At 40.6% G+C, this 23,507-nt stretch overlaps 1 protein-coding gene across 5 annotated transcripts in view; it reads right to left on the bottom strand.

Annotated features, from left to right (window-relative positions):
• Fgf13 (fibroblast growth factor 13) overlaps nucleotides 1-23,507 on the bottom strand; it is a 493,509-nt gene that overhangs the window by 70,220 nt on the left and 399,782 nt on the right. For 4 of the 5 annotated variants that reach the window (XM_013025947.1, XM_013025951.1, XM_013025949.1 and 1 more), the window contains 2 exons: nucleotides 7,028-7,138; nucleotides 619-722 (listed from right to left, as the gene is read on the bottom strand). In XM_013025947.1, coding sequence (XP_012881401.1) covers nucleotides 619-722; nucleotides 7,028-7,138 — 215 coding nt within the window. Of the gene's footprint in view, nucleotides 1-618; nucleotides 723-7,027; nucleotides 7,139-9,123; nucleotides 10,008-23,507 lie in introns of those variants that run through there. The other variant, XM_013025948.1, reaches the window with a different exon arrangement.

Below are 23,507 nucleotides of genomic sequence, written 5' to 3'. Positions count from 1 at the left end.
AAAGAAAAATATTACAAATTACATAAAGAAGTAGAGATGTTTACTATCCCAGTTTGACAATTAACAATAGGTATATGTATCAAATTATCAGAAGTTACCCCATAAATTTGTATAACTAAAGTAATAATAAAACAGAAAGTAAGTCGAGATAAACAGCAATCATCCGTTATTTGAGCAGATAAGAAACAAAGCTCTACAAGCATTTCTAGAACTAGCCTTTGTCCTAACGTTGATTTAAGGGGAGAAGCTCATTAATTTCTTCTAAAGTAAACATGAATAAATATATACAATGGTTTTGCTTCCTAAAGCTTGAAAGCAAAACACAGGACAGAAAAACTATTTTATGCTACATAATGACCCAAATGACACTGTATGAGAACATTTTCAGTATCTTAAATTTTACACCAAGCATGATAGGTAGAAATTATTAATTAGCAATAGATACCATTTTCATAAGAAATTAATTTGCCTTTTCAACTGATATATATATATATATATATATATATATATATATATATATATAACACTCTCATCACTGAAATCTGCATTGATGACATATATACAACACATTTTATTTCATATCAGATGAAAACCAAAAACATGCACTCAAAAGCTTACCGAGGTGTACAAGTATCCCTCACTATTCATTGCCAAATACAGCTTGCTTTGAACTCCTTGAATAGCCACCACTCGAAGACCCACAGGGATAAGGTTAAACAGAGCTGAAATATGAAAATAATGTTACAATTCTAAATTTCAAACCCTTCCAATGTTTTCAGAAGAACTATTTCTCCAAAAGTAATGTATGTGTGGTAACTACAGACAAATTATACATAGATACACCTATATATATATAATATATATATATATATACACACACACACACACACACACACACATACATATTCAGAAATACACAGATAGAGGCTCATTCAGTAAACTTGACTTATGATTACAATCACTTAACTAGGCCTGTAACTACAAATTTTTTTCTTTCGGTTGTGGGGCATGAACTCTGGGCCTGGGTGCTCTCCCTCAGCTCTTCAGCTCAAAGCTAGTGCTCTACCACTTGAGCCACAGCGCCACTTCCGGCTTTTTCTACTTATGTGGTGCTGAGGAATCGAATCCAGGGCCTCATGCATGCAAGGCAAGCACTCTACCACTGAGCCACCTTCTTAGCTTGTAACTACAAATTCTTAAACACATAGGGAAAAATGGAAGATTTTTATCCCAGCGCTATAGTTTTGTGGGTTTAAGTAATGCTGTAGAAGAGGAATCAATTTGAGGGAAATCCTATACAAGGAACTAGTTTGTATGTTACATATTTCCTACTCTGTAAATGAAGGTTTTAATGTCTTCCCTTGGACAGGTGCTCAAACTCTACAGGCACAGATAAGATCTATTGGTTGGGTACTGAATCCTGGGCTTTTAGAAGGGATTCTAATCCAACACCCTCATCTAAATTATTAGTATCATTTCCAATGCAAATACCCAAAGTAAATCCAGGTCTTGAAGAAAATGTGATTTTTTGTTAGTACTATCTGTCTAAAGTAGTACTTTTTTTTAAAAAAAAAGACTTTTTCCAAGATAGGGTTCAGAGGGTTCCTAGCATTTCATCCTCAAGAGCAAAGGTCATAGGACTGAAAAATCAGGAATTTGACAAAAGCATATTCTATTATTTTTGTTTCCTACAAAACAGTTGCAAGTGGGCAGCTGATGGGTGCCAATGAGGCCTTCATTTCTCCATGTGAAGGTCTGACTTCGTGAAACTTACACGCAGGCTTCTCCGCACAACCACACACCACTCACTGGAGACAACCAGTGGGTGGCCTCCCACTACCAGCTGTCTACTCCCTCCCACATCGGGAATAAAAATAAAACAGCACATTTTTAAAACGTAATGCTTGCCACACACATTTTTTGAAAATAGCCTGTGCACCTTTCCCTCAAGAGACATAGACCAATGCTGATGATTTTTGCCTGGTTTTATAAGTTTATCAAGGGTTGAGGCTATTTCTATAAAGAATGTAAGGGGACCAATGCATTGGTATAAGGAGTTTATCTGTGATCACTCATACCTGTCTAGTATGGCTGCAAAAGGATAATTAAGAACTAAATATATCTTGGTGAACCCACCAATTTTCTTTCCCTTAAAATCACAGTGATACCAGAGAGAAACTGTACATACTGTACAGTTCAAAACATAAGGGTTCCTACCACATGGCACTGATGGTGCTTCATGCACTACTCATCATACTAAAAGCTGTATTTTTCTGTTTCTGTCAGGTAAAGGAAAGTAACTGAGCAGATTACAACTCTGGATTTCATTAAGCTATATCTGAAAAAATGCAATGCTCTGGCAAGAAGTTGACTGTCTCTTGAGCACATTATGTATATGTCCTATTTCTTTCTATGATGATTCTTTGCTCATAGCGTGTACACAATACATATTGTGGACTGAATGCAAAGTATATGATAAAAATGACCATATACTTAGGGAAAATAATATATCATAATACCATGATGTAAAATTGTCCACCAAGAGAAAAAAAATCTGACATAACACAAACTTCATATGAGTTTGGAAGCCATACCACTAAATGACACTTGACAACTGTAAAACGAACATTAGGCCTGAAACCTTATAGGAATACATGATGAAGAATCATAAATGAGATTTAGAATTCTTTCTAAAACTTCATTTTTACTGCTTTGAACCTTCTTAGTGATCTTAATAAAGCTTGTAATAGCAGAGTTAGGAAAGGAGAGGAAGGGAGAGAGGTAGAAAAACAGAGAAGGGAGGGAGGAAAGAAAAATGGTCAAACAGATGTGGGGGGGGAGGGAGGAAGAGACAAATAGAGATTTGATTTTTACTTTGTTCTCCAGCCACTCGCTAATTTGAGTATCAGTGAGCAATAAAATGTTTAAAATTTCTAAAATGGACAACTGAAAAAGGGAGAAAAGCCAAGAGTACCACAATCCATTCAAAACTGAAAGTGGAGCTGTGGCTCAAGTAGTAGAGTGCCAACCTTGAGCAGAAAAGCTAATGGGAAGGTGGCTCAGTGGTAGAGTGCTTGCCTTGCACTCAAGAGGCCCTGATTTGATTCCTCAGCACCACATAAGCAAAAAGAAAAAAGCTGGAAGTGACACTGTGGCACAAGTGGTAGAGCACTAGCCTTGAGATGAAGAGCAAAGGAACAGCGCCCAGGCCCAGAGTTCAGGCCTCATGAGCAACAGAAAAAAAAAAGGTAATGAACAGTGCCCAGACCCTGAGTTCAAGCACCAACAGTGGCACAATAAATACACACATACCCTAAATTACTATGAACCTGGATTCGAAAAAACAAAACCTTGAAGAAAGAGAAAAATGTGAAGTAGCTGATCATATGTACTTGATCAATATTTTCTTAAGATATTCAAAATGTATCACAAGTGGGTTGGCTTCAAATGTACCTAAAGGAGCATTATTTACACACAAAACTGCAAGAAATTTTACCCAAATTTATCTATGACAGAATCACTAACTTGGTTTCACTAAATCTAGGCACTTTTTCCTGGACTTAAATTTTACTTAGGATGAAAATAATCTCAATGCATGAAAAAATACAATTACTTACATTTGTTTATCTAAACATTCATTAAATACCTAAAATCTCATATTTTAGCCTACATTTATGCAACATTTATAATCAATAGAAGATCCCTTATGTCTTGTTTTGGTATTTTCTACTTGGAAAGGACCATTTTTCTTAGAGCTATGTATTTATTTGAACTCAGTGTTTGCTGACGATTATTCTCAAGCCATGCTCATGACTTGAAGCTAACGTCAGTTTCTCACAAAGATTAAGAAAACTAATTTTTAATGTATACTAGAGAAACTTGATATTTAGAACTCATAAATATTACTATAGGTTTGAATAGAAACAAACTATCCTTCCAAAATAGCTTTCATTGCATCCAAGGCAAATAAAATAAAACTAGAGCCATACAATGTTTATCTTCTTTCCATTTTCAAGGAAAAAATACATAATTTATCATGGCTGATTTGCTCATGATGAAATTTCATTGCACTGACATTTACCATTGAAATAAACCTACATAAAGATAAGCTTAAATGCAAAATAACAGTCCATGCTTTTAGGAATGGATATGTCTGTGCAAATGTGAAATGATTTGTTACCAATAATCTTATTCACAATATTGAACAAAACATTATATTAATGAGAAAGATGATACAAAGAAAAATTCAGGACAAAATATCATATCAGGAATACATGTTAAGGGACTCATATGTAAATGAATAATTGAATAAAAAACCTTTATTCTGGTTCTACTCACTTAACTAACTACAAAAATTATGTCAAAGAAAATTGCCTGGCTCCAGGGTGGAAAATAAGAATAAATTTTGATGGATAAACTTCTTTTTTTGACACATCAAATTAATTATTAATGGCTGGCCTCAGCCACAATATCCTCAATGGGAAAGCAAAGCTTCTGATCATTCTTGCATGAGGATTTGAGTTAAGTCCTACTACCTTGCTATTTGAGTTACTATTTTCCATTTGTATGCAGCATACTATGGAAATACTTACCTTTGGTTGACTTACCTGTCTTTGTTTTAATCTGCCCAATCACAGATTCTCATTATCAGCTTTTAGAGATCTAATAATATCATTAGTACACTGAAAAGCTCTTCATATCAGACATATAAGGCAACAAGAGGAAGAAGAAGCTCTGCATATGTAGGCATGGGAGAGTAAAACCTACTACATGAATTACATTCATACTAGAGCTGGCCACTGGTGGCTCATACCTATAATCCTAGCCAGTCAGGAAGCTGATATCTGAGGATCATAGCCTAGGTAGGAAAGTATGTGAGACTCATTATCTCCAGTCAACCAATGAAGAGCCAGAAATCAGCTGTGGCTCCAGTGGCAGAGAACTAGTTTTGATATGTATCTCCTAAAATGTTTCCACACAATGCGATCTCATTGGTTTTGCATATCACTGCTATTACTACCAACCTAATGAATCATCCACATTTTTTTGCCTTTTCAGGAAACACATATGAATAGTGGACACAAAATAGTTCTCTTGTTTAGACCCAAAAAAGATATTCACATAGATGGGGACGGGCACTGGTGGCTCACACCTGTAATCCTAGCTACTCAGGAGACTGAGATCTGAGGATGGCAGTTTGAAGCCAGCCAAGGCAAGAAAGTCCATGAGACTCTTATCTCCAATAAACTAATTGGGAAAAGCCAGAAGTGGTGCTCAAGGAATCAAGCACTAGCCCTGAAGAGGCTCAGGGACAGTGCTCAGGCCCAGAGTTCAAGCCCCAGGACTGGCAAAATATAGACAGGGAAAGACTGACTAGGTGGATTTCACTTAGATCTAATCATGACCTTCCTTATAATAATGACTAATATTTTCTTCAGGTGTTTCCTTCCCTAAAACCCCAATTAGTGCATATAATTTGGGGGACTGTGCTGTGACTGCTCATCATGCACTCATATCTGTTATTTGATTACAGTAAGGTGCTCTATTTACACTTGAGTAACTGTTTTAAACAGAAGAGCATGCATGGAAAAACAGCTAGGCTTCATTATAAAAATTTAATGTGACAATAGTAACACAACATTTTGAAAACCAGTGAAAAACCATTTCCTATATGGCTTCTTTATCTTAAGAATCAAGAAAATCTTCCTAAGAGGTAATGAATTATGACTTTCTCTTGAGGTCACAGCCTGGCCATCATCCTAAGAAACATTCCTAGAATGTGTGAAATTATTTCTTAATATCGGGACCCTTGTCCCAATAGCTTAGCCGTATAGTTCTGAGCCGGTTGCAAGGTCCTCATTAATCCCCCAGACCTACTTTTCTTGGCTTTTTTTAGAAAAAAAAAAGCTGACAAATAGATTTCAGAGAATTATCGAAGTCTGAGGGAAAGTAATACATAGCAGAAACCAGGGAATGAATTGTGAGAATGAACAATTTTAGCCACAAGGTCTGCAGATATCTGGGAATTGAAAAAACAAAAAACCTAGTAATTATTATCACTGAAGAGGAGGTTGCACTATTTGTGTTTGTTTTTATTTTTCCAAATAAGTGAAACATACACAGTCAGAGGTTATATAATGTCTCAGAATTATCTTTTTTCAATAACTTAGAGATAAACATTGTGCTATTTTTTTGATGAATTTCCTGTTTCGATTCATCATTGTGGTCTCCAGTTTGACCTTTACTTATACCATAGTTAAAAATGAATCACTAGATCCAGGTGCCGGTGGCTCGTGCCTATAATCCTAGCTACTCAGGAGGCTGAGATCTGAGGATCACAGTTCAAAGCCAGCCCAGGCAAGAAAGTCCATGAGACTCTTATCTCCAATAAACCACTAGAAAATCAGAAGTGCCACTGTGGCTCAAGCAGTACAGGTTCCCCTTGGGCTGAAGAGTGCAGGGACAGCGCCTAAGTCCAGAGTTCAAGCCCCACAACCGACAAAAAAAATCACTAAAAGAAACCCATTTACCCACCATGTTGTCTCAGAGAAGTGTGTGTGTGTGTGTGTGTGTGTGTGTGTGTGTGTAGGGGACAGTAGGAATGAAAGCTTGTAATGATGAATTCTCATGGCATGAAAGCACTCCTGCCTCCTGCCTCTTAGGATGAGAGTGGTTCTTAAGAGTAGAGATAACATGCTATTTCAGGATCAGTGTGTGGGTGAATACATTTTCTGTGGGAAAAAAATTAGGAAATCCAAAGGACAGTCATAAATCTATCTAGATTACCATGGGGATGACCCTTGGCTCATTCTTCAGATGGTGACAACATTATTTGCTGTAGTTTACTATTTTAGATATTTTTCTGTCTAGCGTCTTGTAGGTAAACTCATATAAACAGGATTATATGGCATAACCATATTTTCTACTTGCTTATGGGATTGTTGAGGGTTGCTTGCTTGACACAGAAATAAGAAGCACACAAAGCACCAACATACTGTCATATAACATTTATTTAGCAGTCACTTACTGTAAGTGCTGTCCTCGTCTTTGGTGCCATCAATGGTTCCATCTGCCTGCAGCTGCAAGTGGTAGCCTTGTCGGCTGTATAGTTTGGTAACTATACCCTTAAGTTGAGGCTCTGTTGAAAAAAAATAATACCTTGGATCAATTGATAAATTGTGCATATATACCCCCAAAAGACTCAGTAATCAAAATTCTTTCAGCTATAGATATTAATGGGAAAAGTGAAGTCTGAATGAAGTCTCTTTTGAAGAACCTTTAAGAAGCAGAAGAAAAACATACAACCAATTATAAGTTTTAGAATAAATGTCCAAACAACTGAAGAAACACTTGATTCATACCTCGCAACATTGATAAAGCCCTAGAGCTTCTGACAGCATCCAATGTTTCTGACAGCTTGTCCTTTGGCTTACAGAGTGGCACTCTACCTCATTGAACATTCTGAATGACTTGGCAAATGCATTTTCTTCCCTTTTTAACAATGTACCACTTTTCCGTCGAAGGAAAAGAGGGCATATAGAAATGGTTTTGAGTTGTTTGCCAACCAGGGGCCAAAACCCCACTAGCCTTTGCTACTGGAAAGGAAATAAAGGAACTAAAGAAATTTTTATTTCTTTAGTTCCTTCAGAATTAGCACACTTTGAATATATTATCCCTTCCATTCTAAGAAGGGTAAATATGCATAGCTAACCCATCAAAGGACCTAAGGTTTCCATACAAAATTAGGAGGAGGGAAAGATAAAACAATCATCACTGTCTCTTATATTAATTATGCTAAAGGAAAATGAATGTGAAGCATGGAGGGTTTTTTGTTGATGGGAAGGAAAGAAAATCAGTTCACATTTTCGAATTTAATATCATAAATACGATTACCAAAATGATGGGTTCTTCATTAAAATGATTTTCAATTATGAATCACCATGATTAATCAAGCACCTCATTTACCAATAACAGCCAAGTCATCCAAAATTCGCTTTCACTGAATACAGACACCTGTGCTGAAATGACATATGATTATTCGAGCCACACACCCGTGGTTCATTTAAAGCAGTTTTAAAACAAGCTTAATTCACAGCTAATGCGTTACAAAGTTTGTGCAAACAAGAAAGATATGTCTGCATTTCTATGGGAAGGGGTGGAACACGAAACAACAGATAGAGAAGTAAGTTTGGTGTGCTGTAATATCTAATAAATGGTGAAATAAAGTAGTTCAGAAGATTCGTTTTGGGTAAGGATGGCAAAAAACAACAACAACAAACTGCCTATTTCCTTGAAGGTCCTGCTTGACGCAACCTGACAGCTATAGCGATCGGAATCTTTTTTCTAGTTCTGGGAATCTCCTGGTACTCTTGATCAGCGAAATGGCTCCAAAAGACCCTCAATCTGGTGATGAGTTCAAGTTGCTTTTTAATACCAAGTAACCAGTTTTACTCGTTGAACCACGTCACCAAACTCTTTGCCGCAAGGTTCTAGCAATCGCCCCTGTACGGTTTCCCCAACAAACATTTCAAAGCTGCACCCCAAGTCAAGGATGTTCCCCCCACCCCAAAGCGTCGAAGTCATCAAAGAAATGCAATGCCTAGACAGCGCAAGTCCATTGTTGGGGAGGAGGAGGAAATGGGAAAAATCAGAGGGGAAGGGTCTGACTCGCAGAGATAAAGACAAGGGGATTCCCTGGGTTTTCCTGTGGGGGGAAGGGGAGATGTGGTGTCTTCCCCGCTCCGCTAGGGTAATTTGCACGCCACACAGGATAGCATGTGTGGGTCCTGCGCTCCCATAGCCTCCCGGTCACCCACCACACACGGGAGTCACACGTCTGAAAGCAAAGGTGCACGTTCCAAGGCTCCCAGCCCGTCCCGGGGCAGTTGCAATGCAGCAAACCTGTTAAGGTTAGCAAGGAGGCAAGAAAGCAATCGCCTTCCTAGACACGCACACCATCCCGGCTAGGGGGCACAAGATGGGCTACAGAGAAACTCACCTACGGTTGCCCGCCCGCCCCCCTCCCCCCATCCCCGCACCCTCGTAAAGTATAGGAGGCAAATGCAAAAGCCCGGAACCAGGAAAAAGATTTTTTTTAAATAAAATGCGAAAGCCTTTTCCGACCTGGTCTCCTTCTGCGTCTCTTCTTGGAGCCAAAGAGTTTCACCCGGGAAAAGACATTTAACTTGTTTTTGTCGCAGCTGGTCTTGCCTTTGCTGGGGCTGCTGACACACTTGCAGGCGTTGGATTTCTCGCGCTCGCGGGCTTGTCTCTTCTGACGGATCAGAGAGCTGGCGATTGCTGCCGCCATGGCCACGACGCCCACCACCACCACTTCTTGCGCGGCCCCTCTCTGGCTTCTCCTCCTCCTCCTTCTCCCGCTGCTGCTGCTGCTGCTCCGCGGTTCTCCGGCTGTGGCTCGTGCCTGGGGTGCCTGGGTCTCCTTAGCCTGCGCTGGCCCGAGCTGCTTCTTTGCACTCGGGGCTTCAGCCGAGGAGGGGGCTCAGCATGCCGTCCGAGCTCCTCTGGCGGTGGCTCTCGCCTTTCCGTGCGGGGCTGCTGGCTGCCTGGGTCCGAGCCGACGCCACAGCCCCCGCCCCCCCGGGCCGGGATGGCAGGCGAGACAGGCAGGCAGTGGCAGAGCTGCGGCGCAAGTGCGTGCGCTCGGCCCCTGAGCCCCGAGGACAGTGTGCAAGTCCAAGTGGCTCGGGTCGGAGTTTCGCGGCACCCCCCTCGCCTGGTGCCCGCGTGGAGGGGGCCAGAGGCGGGCGGAGGGAGAGCGTGCGGGCGGGCGGGAGAAAGGCCGGGAGCGCGGGCGGCAGGAGGGAGGAGGGAGGAGGCAGCGCGCGGGGGAGCTCCCTCACCCTGGCCCCTCCGCGTCGGCCACTAGTCCTTGTAACTTCTTGGCCTGCTAATCGGGAAAAGTTGGCCCGTGCCAGCTTTCCGCCAGGGATCAAACAGGTAATGGCCTCGCATCCTGGCTGTTGCTGCTGCTCTGGGCGCGGCACCGTCGCAGCACTGGAATTCCGTCGCTGCAGGCGCCCTCCACAAGAGCGCAACCTCCTCCCCGGCCCCCTCCCTCGCCGGCGGCCCCTCCCTCCCCGAGCCCCGCTACTGGTTCTCAGCTGCTGGCCCACCCCCCATCCGCCCCACCCCCCACCCCCACTCCCCTGCTGGTCGCACCCACTAACACCTGTACAGGCTTAAGCTTTATCCGAGCACACCCAAATCTTCTCTCATTTCCCGCCCGCCCCCCCCCCCGCCCTGGAAGGAGCTGCGGAAGGGAACAGTGATGGAGGACGAACCAGGATGAGGTAGTCAGAGGGAAGGGGGTGGGGGGGTATGCTATGCTTTAGGGCGGAGTGCAGCAGAGGTAGGGGGTGGTCCTTCAGTGTTTCCTCGTTATATCTGGACCAAAGCCCCAGGAACTTTTCCAGATCTCTGCCCCAGTTCACCGATACCTCCTACCCCATCCCCCCACCCGCTGAGCTATTTTGCTTGACAACACTTGTAGCCATCCAGAGGACGAGGGCAGGACTCCTAGACAGGCTCAGCACCCCCCCCACCCCCCCACCCCCACCAGGAGACAGTGGCAGCAGCCGGCACTGCAGAGCTGCGCCCGCACACCACGCTGCCACCCAGTGGTTTTTACTGACTTTTCATTTTATGCCCATGTATAAGATCCCAAACCCGTTTCCCCTGGGAGTCCTGATGTGACCATTTGTGTTTTGGATTCGTGCAGACGACATGGGTCACCTACCACACCACTTCACTTAAGGTCTCCTTATTTTTTTTTTTCCTTTTTATTTCTCTACTTCTCAGATTCAGACAACCTCCCACCCTCCACCCTCCGATTCCAGAATCTTTTGCTGCTTCTATCTAGTCACAAGTTCTTGCCTGTCCTAATGCACTAAAGAGAACCTTCCATCCACATCTGTACCTTAGAACAGACACATTTGTTTAACCATTTTACTTGATCACTGATGCCAAACAGGAAATCCCAGATAATAGAGCTGCCACAACACTCCTACATTTTTTTTACTAGACTCCTTCCTCTTCTTTCTGGATTTTTCTTTTTGAGCTTATCCCTAAGACTCTAGCCCTTTGTAGTGGCCTCATGAGCCCTAAGCCCAGCCTCAGCAAAATGGAAACCCATTCAGAGCTCTTTGACTAGGAGAACAGAATCACCTCAGCCTTCAATGGGAAGCCTGAGTTTACAGGAGATGCTTCTGCCAACTCCCCATCCCCTCCTCCCCAATCTGCAGGTGCAACTTGATACATCAGAAAGGGCCACTATTGTGTCTTGGCAAGGCTGAGTGAAAGCTGCAAGATAGATAATTACAGAATGAGAGCAACCAAAGGGAAATGCCCTGCCTACACCTTAAGAGCTTTTGAGCTTTCCCAAAAGAGGTGCCTTACATCCCGATGTGTTCTAGCTGGCCCTTCAATGCCTTGATAGACTGGCTCTGGTTCCTACTGTGGTCCATACTGTGGGATGGAATGGATCCTTTCTCACCTTGTGCTCAACACCCACCTGAAGATCCCTTGTTTGCTTTCTTTCCCTTCCCTTTTGAGACCCGAAATCAGAGCAGGCTTGAAAAAGCGGAAGAATGAAAAGGGCTCCACTTTGGAAAGAATGAGAGCCTGGTATTGAGGCATCAGGAAGGCTTCGTCGCATTACTGTTATCTTGTATTTCAGAGGAGCTCTCACCACTTGCTCATTGTCACACTATCCCAAAGGCATTTTCAGATACCTGTAAAATTACAGGTATGGCCACCCTGTGGTGGATAATAGAAGTAAATCAACTTCAGAGATAGATACAGAGAAATGGAGCCATTTAAAGGCACAAAGTTGCAGACAGAAACATGTTGCTATTCCCTACCAAGCACCCAGAGCTTTTTTCAGATAGAGAGCTTAATCTATGCCATGAACTCACTAAATCACTGGATCAAAGTTGACAATATGATGATTATACAGCTTATTTATACATGCCTTTCTTTTCAATCATTTTTTATAAAATGTATTCTATTGACATATGAAACCATAAACATTATACATATTAACCGTGTACAATGTAACAGTTCTATACATGTATACACTGCATAACATTTATATCAGGTTATCTATCTATCCATATCCTTATAAATTTATTAATTCCTTATGGTGAAAACGATCACAATCCTTCCTTCCTTCCTTCCTTCCTTCCTTCCTTTTTTTCTTTCTTTTTTGCTCAGTCCTGGGGCTTGAACTGTGGGCTTGGGTGCTGTCCCTGTGCTCTTCAGCTCAAGGCCAGTAATCTACTGCTTGAGCTACAGCACCACTTCCAGTTTTCTAGTATTTTATTGGAGATAAGAGCCTCCCTGGACTTTCCTGCCCAGGCTGGCTTTGAACCGTGATCCTCAGATCTCAGCCTCCTGAGTAGCTAGGATTACAGGTGTGAGCCACCAGCACCTGGCTCACAATCCTTTATTGATACTTTCTGAAATATCGTTGTTGTTCTTGTTAGCTACAATTACCCTCTTGTGGTCTAGAGCATCAGAGCTTCTTTCTCCTAACTGTAGCTTATACCCATTGATCAATCTCTCCTCAATTAACCAGAAAAATACAGAATATAAGGGGAGCCATTTTGTTTCTTGGCCCCTAAAAGGTACTTCTTTATATCGCTAAAAGGTACTTCCTTTTATATCCCTAATAGGTACTTTTTATATTTCTCCCTATTTTGAACAGGAACATAGCTGATATGTAATTGTTGAGATTAGAGAAAGGGTATGTAACTTTCTGCTGTCTTATTACAGACTACATATACTCTCCTCTCACCTAAAATAAGTTTTATTGGCCTATGTCTAGAGAATAAATTCAATCCATAGCATAAAGTGACAAAATACCATTTTGAATTTGGATCCATTCAAATAATATTATCCAGTCAGCTTAACCCTTAATAAAGCAAATACTTTCATGCTTTCCTAAATCTCAAGTCTATTTGCCAGGTGTTTAGAAACTCAGAGAAGAATGTGAATATCACTTTCAAACCCTCAAAAGGTACTTTACCAAAGTCCTTTCCATGTCAAAAAGCCATAAGGAATGAAGATTGTAGAGCATGCTAAAGGAAAAAAAATTACTTTTTCTTTCTTCCCTGTTGCTTCAAACTTATAGAATGGTATTTTAATGTGAGGAGGCATAAAATATCTTTTTTGACACTTATTTTCAAAATTCTCCTTTATTCCTAACAGTTACGATGGGGAGTTTCAGGTTCACCTCCACATCAGACTTTCAATGTTCTCTATTCAACCTTGGAACTTCTGCTTTTGTTAGGATAGATGGGTCCCCTCTCCTTTGCTCTCAGCACACTTCCTGTTCCCCTTGTTATATGGTCCACTCAAGCTTCTGCTTGACCATGTTCAGAAAGAATTCATTCTTAGCTCCCTTCTCCAATTCCTCTCCTGGCTGGCAGGAGAGGTATGTTTTAATCCTATTTCTACCACCGACTGTGTGGCTTTTGGGTCTGTCATTCTTCCTACTGCGCGTCTCAGTTATTCCCATCTTTAAAGTAATGCTTTGATAATAGTAGTGACTTTCAAATTGTATTCTTCAGCTTTCTAAAGCACATGAGCATGTGATATGAGTTCGCTCGCCAGTGTTTCAACTATATCACTGCTGCTTTTATCTATTCCTTATGCGGTGGTTCATTGTATGATTTGTAGCAAAAATAAACTAAGAAAAGATTCCACTACTAAAAACATTTTTGAAAGCTGCTGGATGAGATGTTTCTTAAAGTCCTTTGGCTCTGGGAGTCTATGATGATTTTGCACAGATTCCTGATCCTCCCATCTTATCTTTCTCTTCTCAAGCCTTTAATGTCTCCATTCCTTTCCTACCTTACCCCCCCCCAAAAAAAATCTCACTTGAATTCGAAAGAAAAATACAAAGTCCTTTCGACTCCATTTGCCATTGAGTTCGCTTGAGAACTGGGGTTTAGCTTTTTTTTTTTTCAGAGTTATGTGAGTGAGTTATCAGAGCATAGAAAGAATGCTGATTGTTCTCTGTCAATCTCTTTTGGCAAGCTTTAGATGAGCTGTAAGAAGCTGAAGGGACCCACTCTCAAGAGACATTTCTAGGAGGGAGATAGAAACTCAAACAGATGTGACTGTGATGAGTAAAAACGAAAGAAATCCGACAGCCTAATCAAGAGCAGTCTCTGTACCTTTTGAGCAGGAAGGAATTGGCTGTCTTTCTGAAACTCTGTAAATGAGAGTTTTCAAACATTGTTCCATCGTGAATATAAACATAAACATTGCCACTTGCCAGTTTGTGCTTTATCTCCACCAATGGCTCATCAGAACTTCTGAATGGCCAGTTACCAGGTCAAGGACTGATGATGAGCTCAAAGGCAGGGAAGGAGGTCAGGTTCAAGTGCAGCAGTCAAGCAAGGCTGTACAGCCGCCATTCACTGAGTAAGGCAGCAGGGGGAGTACTTAAGAGATGAAGCAGCAAGTAGCACTTTTGGTAGTCTATCGAATTATGTCCAAATGCTCAGAGAAACAACTGGATAGAAATACAAATGAGGAGATTAGAGGAAAGTCATTAGAATAGGCTTGTGCCACTTAACTCCTAGCAGGAAGAAACTTTGAATTGAAGGAGATTTTGTCAATGTCACACTGGAATTCTAGGGAAAGACTATTGTAGTTTGTAACATAACATGTTTATTAGCTCCCAAGAGTTTCTCCTAGTCAGATCATTTGAGGGAGTTCTACTTCAGAAACAAAGGTCTCCAGAATCAATTTCTTTGTAATTGATTGGCTCTCCTGATTTGTATTCAGAATGAAAAGCCATAGGACCCTCTAGGATTGCTTTGCACTGGAATAGATGCTTGTTTATTGTGTCCTCTCTCAGAGATCACTCTCTAAATACATAAGCTATAGAATTTACTGCAGTCACGTCTGATTTATATTTAAAATCAATTTAGAAAACATTCATCAATTCTATCTTTAAAAACAAATATCTTAAAAAAAACAAATATCTTATAATCTGAATAAAAATTGTTCAGTAATTATTTATGACATAAAACACTCTGATGATATTAATTATATCTATGAATTCAGCTCTTCACCATTTAATTAGCCATGGCAGCTACAACATTGAGAGTTCAAGGCTTTTGATTACCTGCTTGGTCATTCAATCAAGAAAATCTGAAGAGAGATAGCAGATTGCTTGGGCAGAAGTTCTTCACTTTATCACAAGAAGACACCGTAAGGAAATGAGCTTATAAGCTTCCATGTGTGGAGATTTACATTTTATAGGAGGAAAACATTCATTTCAGTAAGATTTGTTAAATGCCATAATTGATTGCTGTTATTCCTCCTGCACTAGAAGTCGTTGTGAACAAAATAGAATCTTCATCTATCTAGGTGGATATGTCAGTTGGTTTCCCAAGATGCTAATTATCATCACACTTCTATTTATACGCTCCTGATCTTCACCTAAGAAGTAGTCACAATGAAAGGGGGAAAGGGTAGCAACACCATTGCTAAGAAAGCTAAACAAGACATGGGTGTAGTCAGTGCCTCTGCTATCAGAGAATATTACATGAACTTGGTGCATATGCATGAAGGAAGTCATGCACATATCCCCAATTTTCTGTTCTCTAATTTGTCCTGTACTTTGCAGATACAATAAACTTATTCTTCAACAGGGTTTAGATAGACTGTGTTCCAGAAGAATATCTGAAACCATCAGAAGCATTAGGTTCTATATAACACATCCAATTCAGTTTTGTTCAACAATATTGCAGGATTTTTGAAGGAACAATTGATGAACTGATCAGTAGCTAACAAACATAATGAGATGCTTTGTAAAGAATCATTTATGGTAGACTAAAATTGTTCAAGACTCACAAGCAAAATATGTGTGGTACTAGGTTCACTTCTTGCTTAGTGAACAAAGTCATCTAAATGAAAAAGCTGGAGGAAAATGATTGGAGGACTTGAAGCAAAAGTAGATCATCAAATTTTTTCTGGATGTAAGCTGCTTCTGAAATAAGGCTACTACAAGGATATGAAAATGATCTAATGTGCATGACTGTTTAGCATATGGGGTAGCATAAGAAACACTGGATTGATTTCCTAGTTGCTGCTATTTTTCTATCAAGAACTTTCAGTTTTTAAAGGAAGAGAGGTATATTGTTCTCTCAAGATTACCTGACCAGGATTTGAAGACATATAACTGTTAAGAGTCTAACGAGAGGGCTGGAAAGGTGGCTTAGTGGTAGAGCGCTTGTCTTGCATGCATGAGGCCTTGGATTCAATTCCTCAGTACCACATAAACAGAAAAATCTGGAAGTGGCGCTGTGGCTCAAGTGGTAGAGTACTAGCCTTGAGCTGAAGAGCTGAGGGACAGTGCCCAGGCCCAGAGTGCAGGCCCCATGACCGACAAAAAAAAAAAAAAAGAAATCGAAGAAGACAAAGGACATGGACCACTTAAATACTGTACAAATACCCTAGAAGGATTTTAAAGTCTTTAGTCTTCTTTACATTTTTTCCTCAACACTTGAGTTTTAAGTAGTGCTGACCTTCAGCGAATACTATGGTAAACAGTTAGACAAGCCATGTGATTTTTATCATACTTCCTTTTAATACAACGACCTGTAAAGTAGGTATTATCATAATTGTCATTTTAAGGATGAGAAAAGTGAGGTCTAGAGATGAAGTATTGGTGATTTTCTGGCAAGATCGCAAGCGGCAATGCCAGTATTTAAACTAAGGATATTGAGCCAACACAATATATGTGTACAAGGCTTTCCTTCTTGGCATTGGACCTGGAATTTGGATTGTTAAATAATGATGCCTAGACATGGATATTTCTTGGCTTGGGTAACTGAAAGAGATGGACTATACCATGCTCTTAGTTGACTTCCTCCTTTTGTAAAGCAAAAGTGAATTATGAAATAAATAAAAATAATGCTAACCTGTATTTTTTGTCAGTCATGGGGCTTGAACTAAGGACCTGTGAGCTGTCCCTGAACTATTTCACTCAAGGCTAGTGCTCTCCCACTTTGAGTCACATGGACTTTCCTGCTTGGGCTGGCGTTGAACCGAGAGCCTTAGATCTCAACCTCCTGAGTAGCCAGAATTAACTGCCCAGCTAAAACTAACCTCTTACATGTTGTGATATATTTCCTACTTTCCAAAGTAACTTCTTAGAATGATGTTGAAATAAAACTTTGCATACTTTTTCATGAAAATTCAATGATAACAAACCACTATCCAATGTTTTCCTGGAGTTTTCTAGTTGAGGACACAGACTGACTCTAAGATATCGTCCATCTTGGGTAATCTGTGGCTTTAGAATGCTGTAAGACCCAAAGGACATTTTTGGCCTTTCTTTCCATCACTACTTAGCAGAGACAAGAAGTTGAAGTACTCCCAATTCTCTCAGTTCCTTTCATGTAGGGAAAACTGGCTTTCTACAGTATAAGCTTTTCTGTGCCATCTGCTTTCAGCTACAGGAAGCTTGAGTTCAGCCAAAAGAGTGAAAAATATTACACACAGTGTATTTACTTCCATGGTTGGAAGCCTATGACTATCCTTCTGCAACCAGGAGTTTCTCCCATAGCATTCTAACTAATTTGTTCTTACTTTTCCCTTCCAATGAATAGCTAAAAGTACAATCAAGTGATTAAATTTATTTACTAACTTGTCTTGCAACCATTGAAGGCTTCAGCTAATTTACAACTTGGTTTCATTTTAAGGCGTTTGGGGTGATCACCTATAGATCTCATACTGGAGTGGAAATCTGAAGCAAAAGAAGATCAACACATTTGTCCCAGGTCATTTGTTTACTCACATATTCTAAGAACTCTTGGCCAAGGTCAGAGCTGAGGAATGCCAAAGTACAAATAGTTATAACCCCTTGAGCACTAACATTATTCTAGGTATTAGGCAATGTACTTTGCCTTTGTTGACTTATTTAATGTATGCAACCACTTTAGGAGCTTATCCTCACTTCATGGATGAAGAACCTGAAGCAAAGAGAGGGTCTCCAGTTTAGTCAGGATTCAATTTCATGTATTCTAACTTCGGAGCTGGTGTTCTTATTACTATTCTACTGCCTCATCAGTGATTGTGTGTGATCTCAAGTGGAGGACAAATAAACATGAATTAATTAAAACAAAATGTGACAATCGATGCCAGTGTCTTATGAAATGCCCAAAGTACTGGGGGAGCCCAAAAGAAGGTACAGATAAATCTGTGAAGTGGAAAGAAGGAAAGATTTATTCTGCTTTTGAGAAAATAATGTTGAGCTTCAGAAAAATGTGTCTCATTAAAGACAACTCTTAGATGTCAAGAAGAAGCAAGGATTCTAGAGAACATCAAACCTAGACCTCAACTAGGATTTCCTCTAAGCTAAAAGAACTTACAAGACTTTGGATTATTATGTCCTTATGTTTTTTTTTTTTATGTCCTTCGTTAGTACTCTAATCCTCTCTAGTAATGTGCTTTTCTGTGAACAGTTGATTACTGGTATAGTCAGGACACATACTGAGGCCTAGGAGAAAGCATTTGTGCTTTATGGATATGCTGATGGACATTTGGGAGTTGATTTTTTTTGCTCCTTACTTTTTTCTTTTTAAATAAGTTTTTTATTGTGAAAATACTGTACAGAGCGGTTACAGTTACATGAGCAAGGTCATGAGTACATTTCTTATCCAGCATTGTTGCCTCCTCCTTTGTTTTTCCCCTACCATCCCTTCCCTCCCACATCCTCAACTACATCCCCCCTCTACCCCTCTCCCTCCCACCCCTCGCCTAAATTGTAAAGTTAATTTTTCGACATAGCATCTTGTACATCTCATTGTTTCAATGGGTCCACTTGTATCTCTATTTAAACATTTTGTTTCTTCTCTTCCCCTCCCCAAATTATACCAACATCAAATACAGTAAAAACAGGGGTTATGCCATGGGGGAGGGACATACAAAGCAACAAAAATATCACATGATACATTATAAATATGTTAGAAACAATAGCAAAGAAGAAAAAAGCACTTGGGTCCCTATGTTGGGGCTCATTTCACTTAACATCATCTTATCTGAGCTTTTCTGCTTGTCCCAGACAGATACTACTTATTGCAAATAAGGAAAAGCATGGGACCTATGTTTCTTTGGGCCTGGCTTACTTCACTTAATGTAATTTTCTCCATCTTTCCATTTCCTAACAAATGTTGCCCCTTAATTTTAAAACAATTGTCTTCCCTTTCCCACTAATCAGATTTAGCACCTATTGTCAACAGTGCTGGTCAAGTACACACTTGCTATTAATTTATGATTGCCATCAGCAGGAAGTTTAAAAGAAGTAATCCCTTTAGGAAATATCAATCAAAATGAAAACTCTGGCATGTAAGACACAATGAGTCAGCGTTTCTTCTCCTACAATAACTGGGCTGAGATTGGAGACCAGAGATTTGTACATGGATATCACAAAATGATTTTTATGATGATAATAAAACTGTAAGGTAACCAATGAATTAAATATTACAGTGAAATAACTGCTCCGCCATCTTGTTTTCTATAGCCTTGTTATAGAGGAAAACTAGCATTGGATTGGAAATTGAGAATACTGAAAACATTAAAATCTCCCAATTCATTGCCTCCCCTTTCTGCTCCTAAAATACAGTACCTACTTTCTTGACCAAAATATTGGTGTTGTTAGCCTCCATCTCAGGTCCTCAGCTCCTCCCACTTCAATTCCCTGAGCAGTTGAACTCCACCCAGCCTCTCTCAGGGCTTTGTCAGTTTCTCCAGGATAGGTTGGCATACCTACTCTTCACCCAGATCTAGCTGCACACACAGAATACCTCCCTCCTCTAGCCCCGATGTTATCAAGATACTCCTGAATAGGGACAGGTGCCCCCTTTCTGGTGAGGGGGATGGCCTTGTCAGCCCCTCTAATAAACCTCCTTCTCCTGTATGTGACTGTGTCCGTGTAGTCTTATGGAATGGGTGCTTTCAGTGGTGCTGAAACCCCAGTCTAGGCTCCCTGGTAAGTTTGCTCTTCCCTCCTGGGGATTCAAGCTGCCCCCTGGACTTTGTGCTGGTCCCAGGCCCACCCAGAGCACCTCTAAGGTAACTTTCTCCAGACCAAGCACTCTACTTCCATCCACCACCATAGTGGCCAATTGATACCTCTTTCTAGGTGACTATTTATAATAAGCTGGAGACTCAGACACTTTATCATAAGGCCACTATGCCATAAGAGGGAGAAAAATCTTGGTTCCAAGCTCTGAACCCTACTACAGGGGCTATAGGCCAAGAGATTCAGCAATTGCTGGTGATGACCTCACTTGCTGCCTCTTCCCTCTGTGTTAGCTGGATAGTGCACTACTGAAGATGCTCATGGTAGCTCTAGCTTCTGCTCTGATGGTCACTCATTATGGGTGGGGCATAGTCCAAACTTCCTCAGGAAGCAATCTCATTTGTCCCCACTATTTACTGGATGTTATGGGACTTCCATAATTTCTATGAGTGCTCAGGCAAATGGGCAACGTTGCTTAAGTACAGGTCCCCCTCTTTCTCTTTCTCTCTCTTTCTCTGCCTCTCTACACAGGTAGGGGTGGGAGTCCCAGTGACTCTTCCTCTAGGTTCTTTCTCAAGGCTAGCCATTCTGCCTTAAACTCCTCTGTGCCTGCCTGCCTGGGTGGCTGACACAGGGTGGGGCTGGTACAAGCATCTAAAGGTATAGCAACTTTCTTTGTCTTGTCACTTCTCTCTACAGGTTCTGGATATTCACACTCTACTAGGAACAGATGAAGGAAAAGTGTTCTGTTCTTGTTGTCAATGTTTGCTTAAGCATGGAGATTCTGTTCAATTCTGTTTGTTGGCTAAATCTCAAGTTTTTCTACCATTGACCCTGTGGTGGATAATAGAGAATTGGGTTTAAGGGCTGGGAAGGTGGCTCAGTGGTAGAGCGCTTGCCTTGCATGCCAGAGGCCCTGGGTTCAATTCCTCAGCACCACATAAGCAAAAAGAAAAAAAGCTGGAAGTGGCGGTGTGGCTCAAGTGGTAGAGCGCTAGCCTTGAGCTGAAGAGCTAAGGGACAGCGCCCAGGCCCAGAGTTCAGGCCCCACAACCGGACTCCCCCCCCAAAAAAAGAGAATTGGGTTTAACAGGTACCATCTTGTCAATGTGGTAAATTTCCAAAACCTCTTGGAGGTGGAGTTTCCCCACCCCGTCCCACCCCAGGTAATAAGTGTGCCTGAATTCCTAAAGGCAGGGGTGGAAACATGGACAAAAGGTTACTGGGTCTTGCCAGACTTAGACTGTGAGCTCAGGAGTCTCTGTAAACTCAAGCTTCCTATAACCTTGACCCCTGAGACCCCCAATCACCTCAGCTGCCATTGTGTACCATGCCTCATGTTTCAATTATTCAAAGGTCAAGGTGTCTTGCTAAGCCCTCCCCCTGCTTCCCAAGTGATGGGCATGCTTGAATCCCTGGAGACAGGAGCACTCTCCACCCAGACCTAGCTGTGCACACAGAGTATCTCCTGCCTCTAGACCCAATGTTATAAGGATTCCCCTGAATAGGGACAGTTGCCATATTGCTCCCTCTCCCACAAGGAAGATGACCTTATCCGGCCCTCTAATGAACCTTCTCCTGTATGTGATTGTGTACACATGGTCTTCTGGGATGGGTAATTTCAAGTGTCATTTGATTTAAAGAAAATTGTTTAATCATTATAGCAAACAGCAATTTTCTATTTTACTGAATGAAGAAGAAAGACAATGTGTGTACATGTGTGTCAGTGTGTGTGTACATGTGTATCTGCATACAAAGTCTAGTCAGGCTTCTCTCAATGCCGTTAAGCTATGTTTTAGCCAAGATTCCCACTGTCTATAGGAGACCCTCTAGGAAACTGCTCTTTCAGATAAAGCTTTAGTTTTCATATTTTCCTAATTCTTCTTCCCTAAGATGGTTCCTTTGTATCTTCAATTACTGGGTCACTGCTTTCCAATAAGATAGCTTGCTAATTTCATACTCATATTAGTGTTAGGACAATGTATTAATCACTGTACTATGACTTGGATCAGTGTAACAGGGTATAAAGCCAATATTATACTATAAAAACTTACCTATAGTGATATCATTTGGACCACCAGGAAAGACTGTTCACGTAACTTCGAGGAAGGAATAGCTTTAAGTAATCCTTCAATTCATATGGCAGTATTATATTTTAGTTTATTGAGAAGTCTCCATATATATATATATATATATATATATATATATATATATTCCATAATGGCAGCACTACATACATATCCACAATAATGTAAAAGGGTCCTTTTCACTCAGATCTCCACCAGAATTTCTTGTTACTTATTTGGTTGAAGATTGCCATTCTGACCGGAATTAAAATAGAATCTTAATGTCATTTTGAACTGTATATCCTTTATGGATAAGGATACTGAACATGTATGTAATATATATATTAGTTATTCTTCTTTTGAGAGTAATATTATTTCCCATTTATTAATTAGAGTACTTGTTCTATTGGTGCTTGATTTTTGAGATCTTTATATAATTTGATATTAATCCATTGTTCAAGAAAAGCTGGCAAAGATTTCTTTTCCCATCAAGAGGATTGTTTAGGGGATGGCCAGCAGAAGGGAGGAGTTGAAGGAGGTGTGGTGGAGGTGGATATTATCACTTAATCTATTGTTCTTTTTTTATTGTGAAAATACTGTATAGAGGGGTTAGAATGACATGGGCAAGATAATGAGTACATTTCTTATCAAGCATGGTAGCCTCCTCCTTTGTTTCCCCTTCCCAGCCCATCCTCCTCCCGCTCCCCATCCAACCCTCCCCCCCCACCAAAGTTGTAAAGTTCATTTTCGACATAACGTCTTGTACGTCTCGTTGTTGCAATGGGTCCACCTGTATCCCTATTTAAACGATTTGTTTTTTTTCCCTTCCCCTCCACAAATTATAACTTCAAATACAGTGAAAACAGGGCTGATACTGTGGGGAAGGGACATACAAAGCAACAAAGAAATAATCTTATAAATATGTTAGAAACAATCTCATGAAAGAAAAAAAACATTTGACTACATATCTTAGGGTTCATTTCCTTAACATCAACTTATCTTGCAAATAAGGGAAACCATGGGACCTATGTTTCTTTGGGCCTGGCTTACTTCACTTAATATAATTTTTTCCAAGTCTTTCCATTTCCTAACAAACTATTGTTCTTCTTTACATTGGATGTTCAAGCATTAAATAATGTAGGAAGGAAAGTATAATCAGGAACTAGTTATATAACTCCATATTCTGATACTGAAACAACCCAACACTTTAGCCATTGATAAAGCCCCTTTAAAATCATGGTCTTCTTTGCTGTCAATGAGAACTAGTGACATAGCTAAAGTAAATTTCAACTAGCTTCATTTTACAAAGCAGAAAACTGCCTCACCAAAACACTTGACATCATACAACCAATTTATTATTACTCAGTGGGGGTCTT

Source organism: Dipodomys ordii, unplaced genomic scaffold (assembly GCF_000151885.1).
Source record: "Dipodomys ordii isolate 6190 unplaced genomic scaffold, Dord_2.0 Scaffold89, whole genome shotgun sequence".
Lineage (NCBI taxonomy): Eukaryota > Metazoa > Chordata > Mammalia > Rodentia > Heteromyidae > Dipodomys > Dipodomys ordii.
This window is presented reverse-complemented; position numbering and strand designations above follow the sequence as displayed.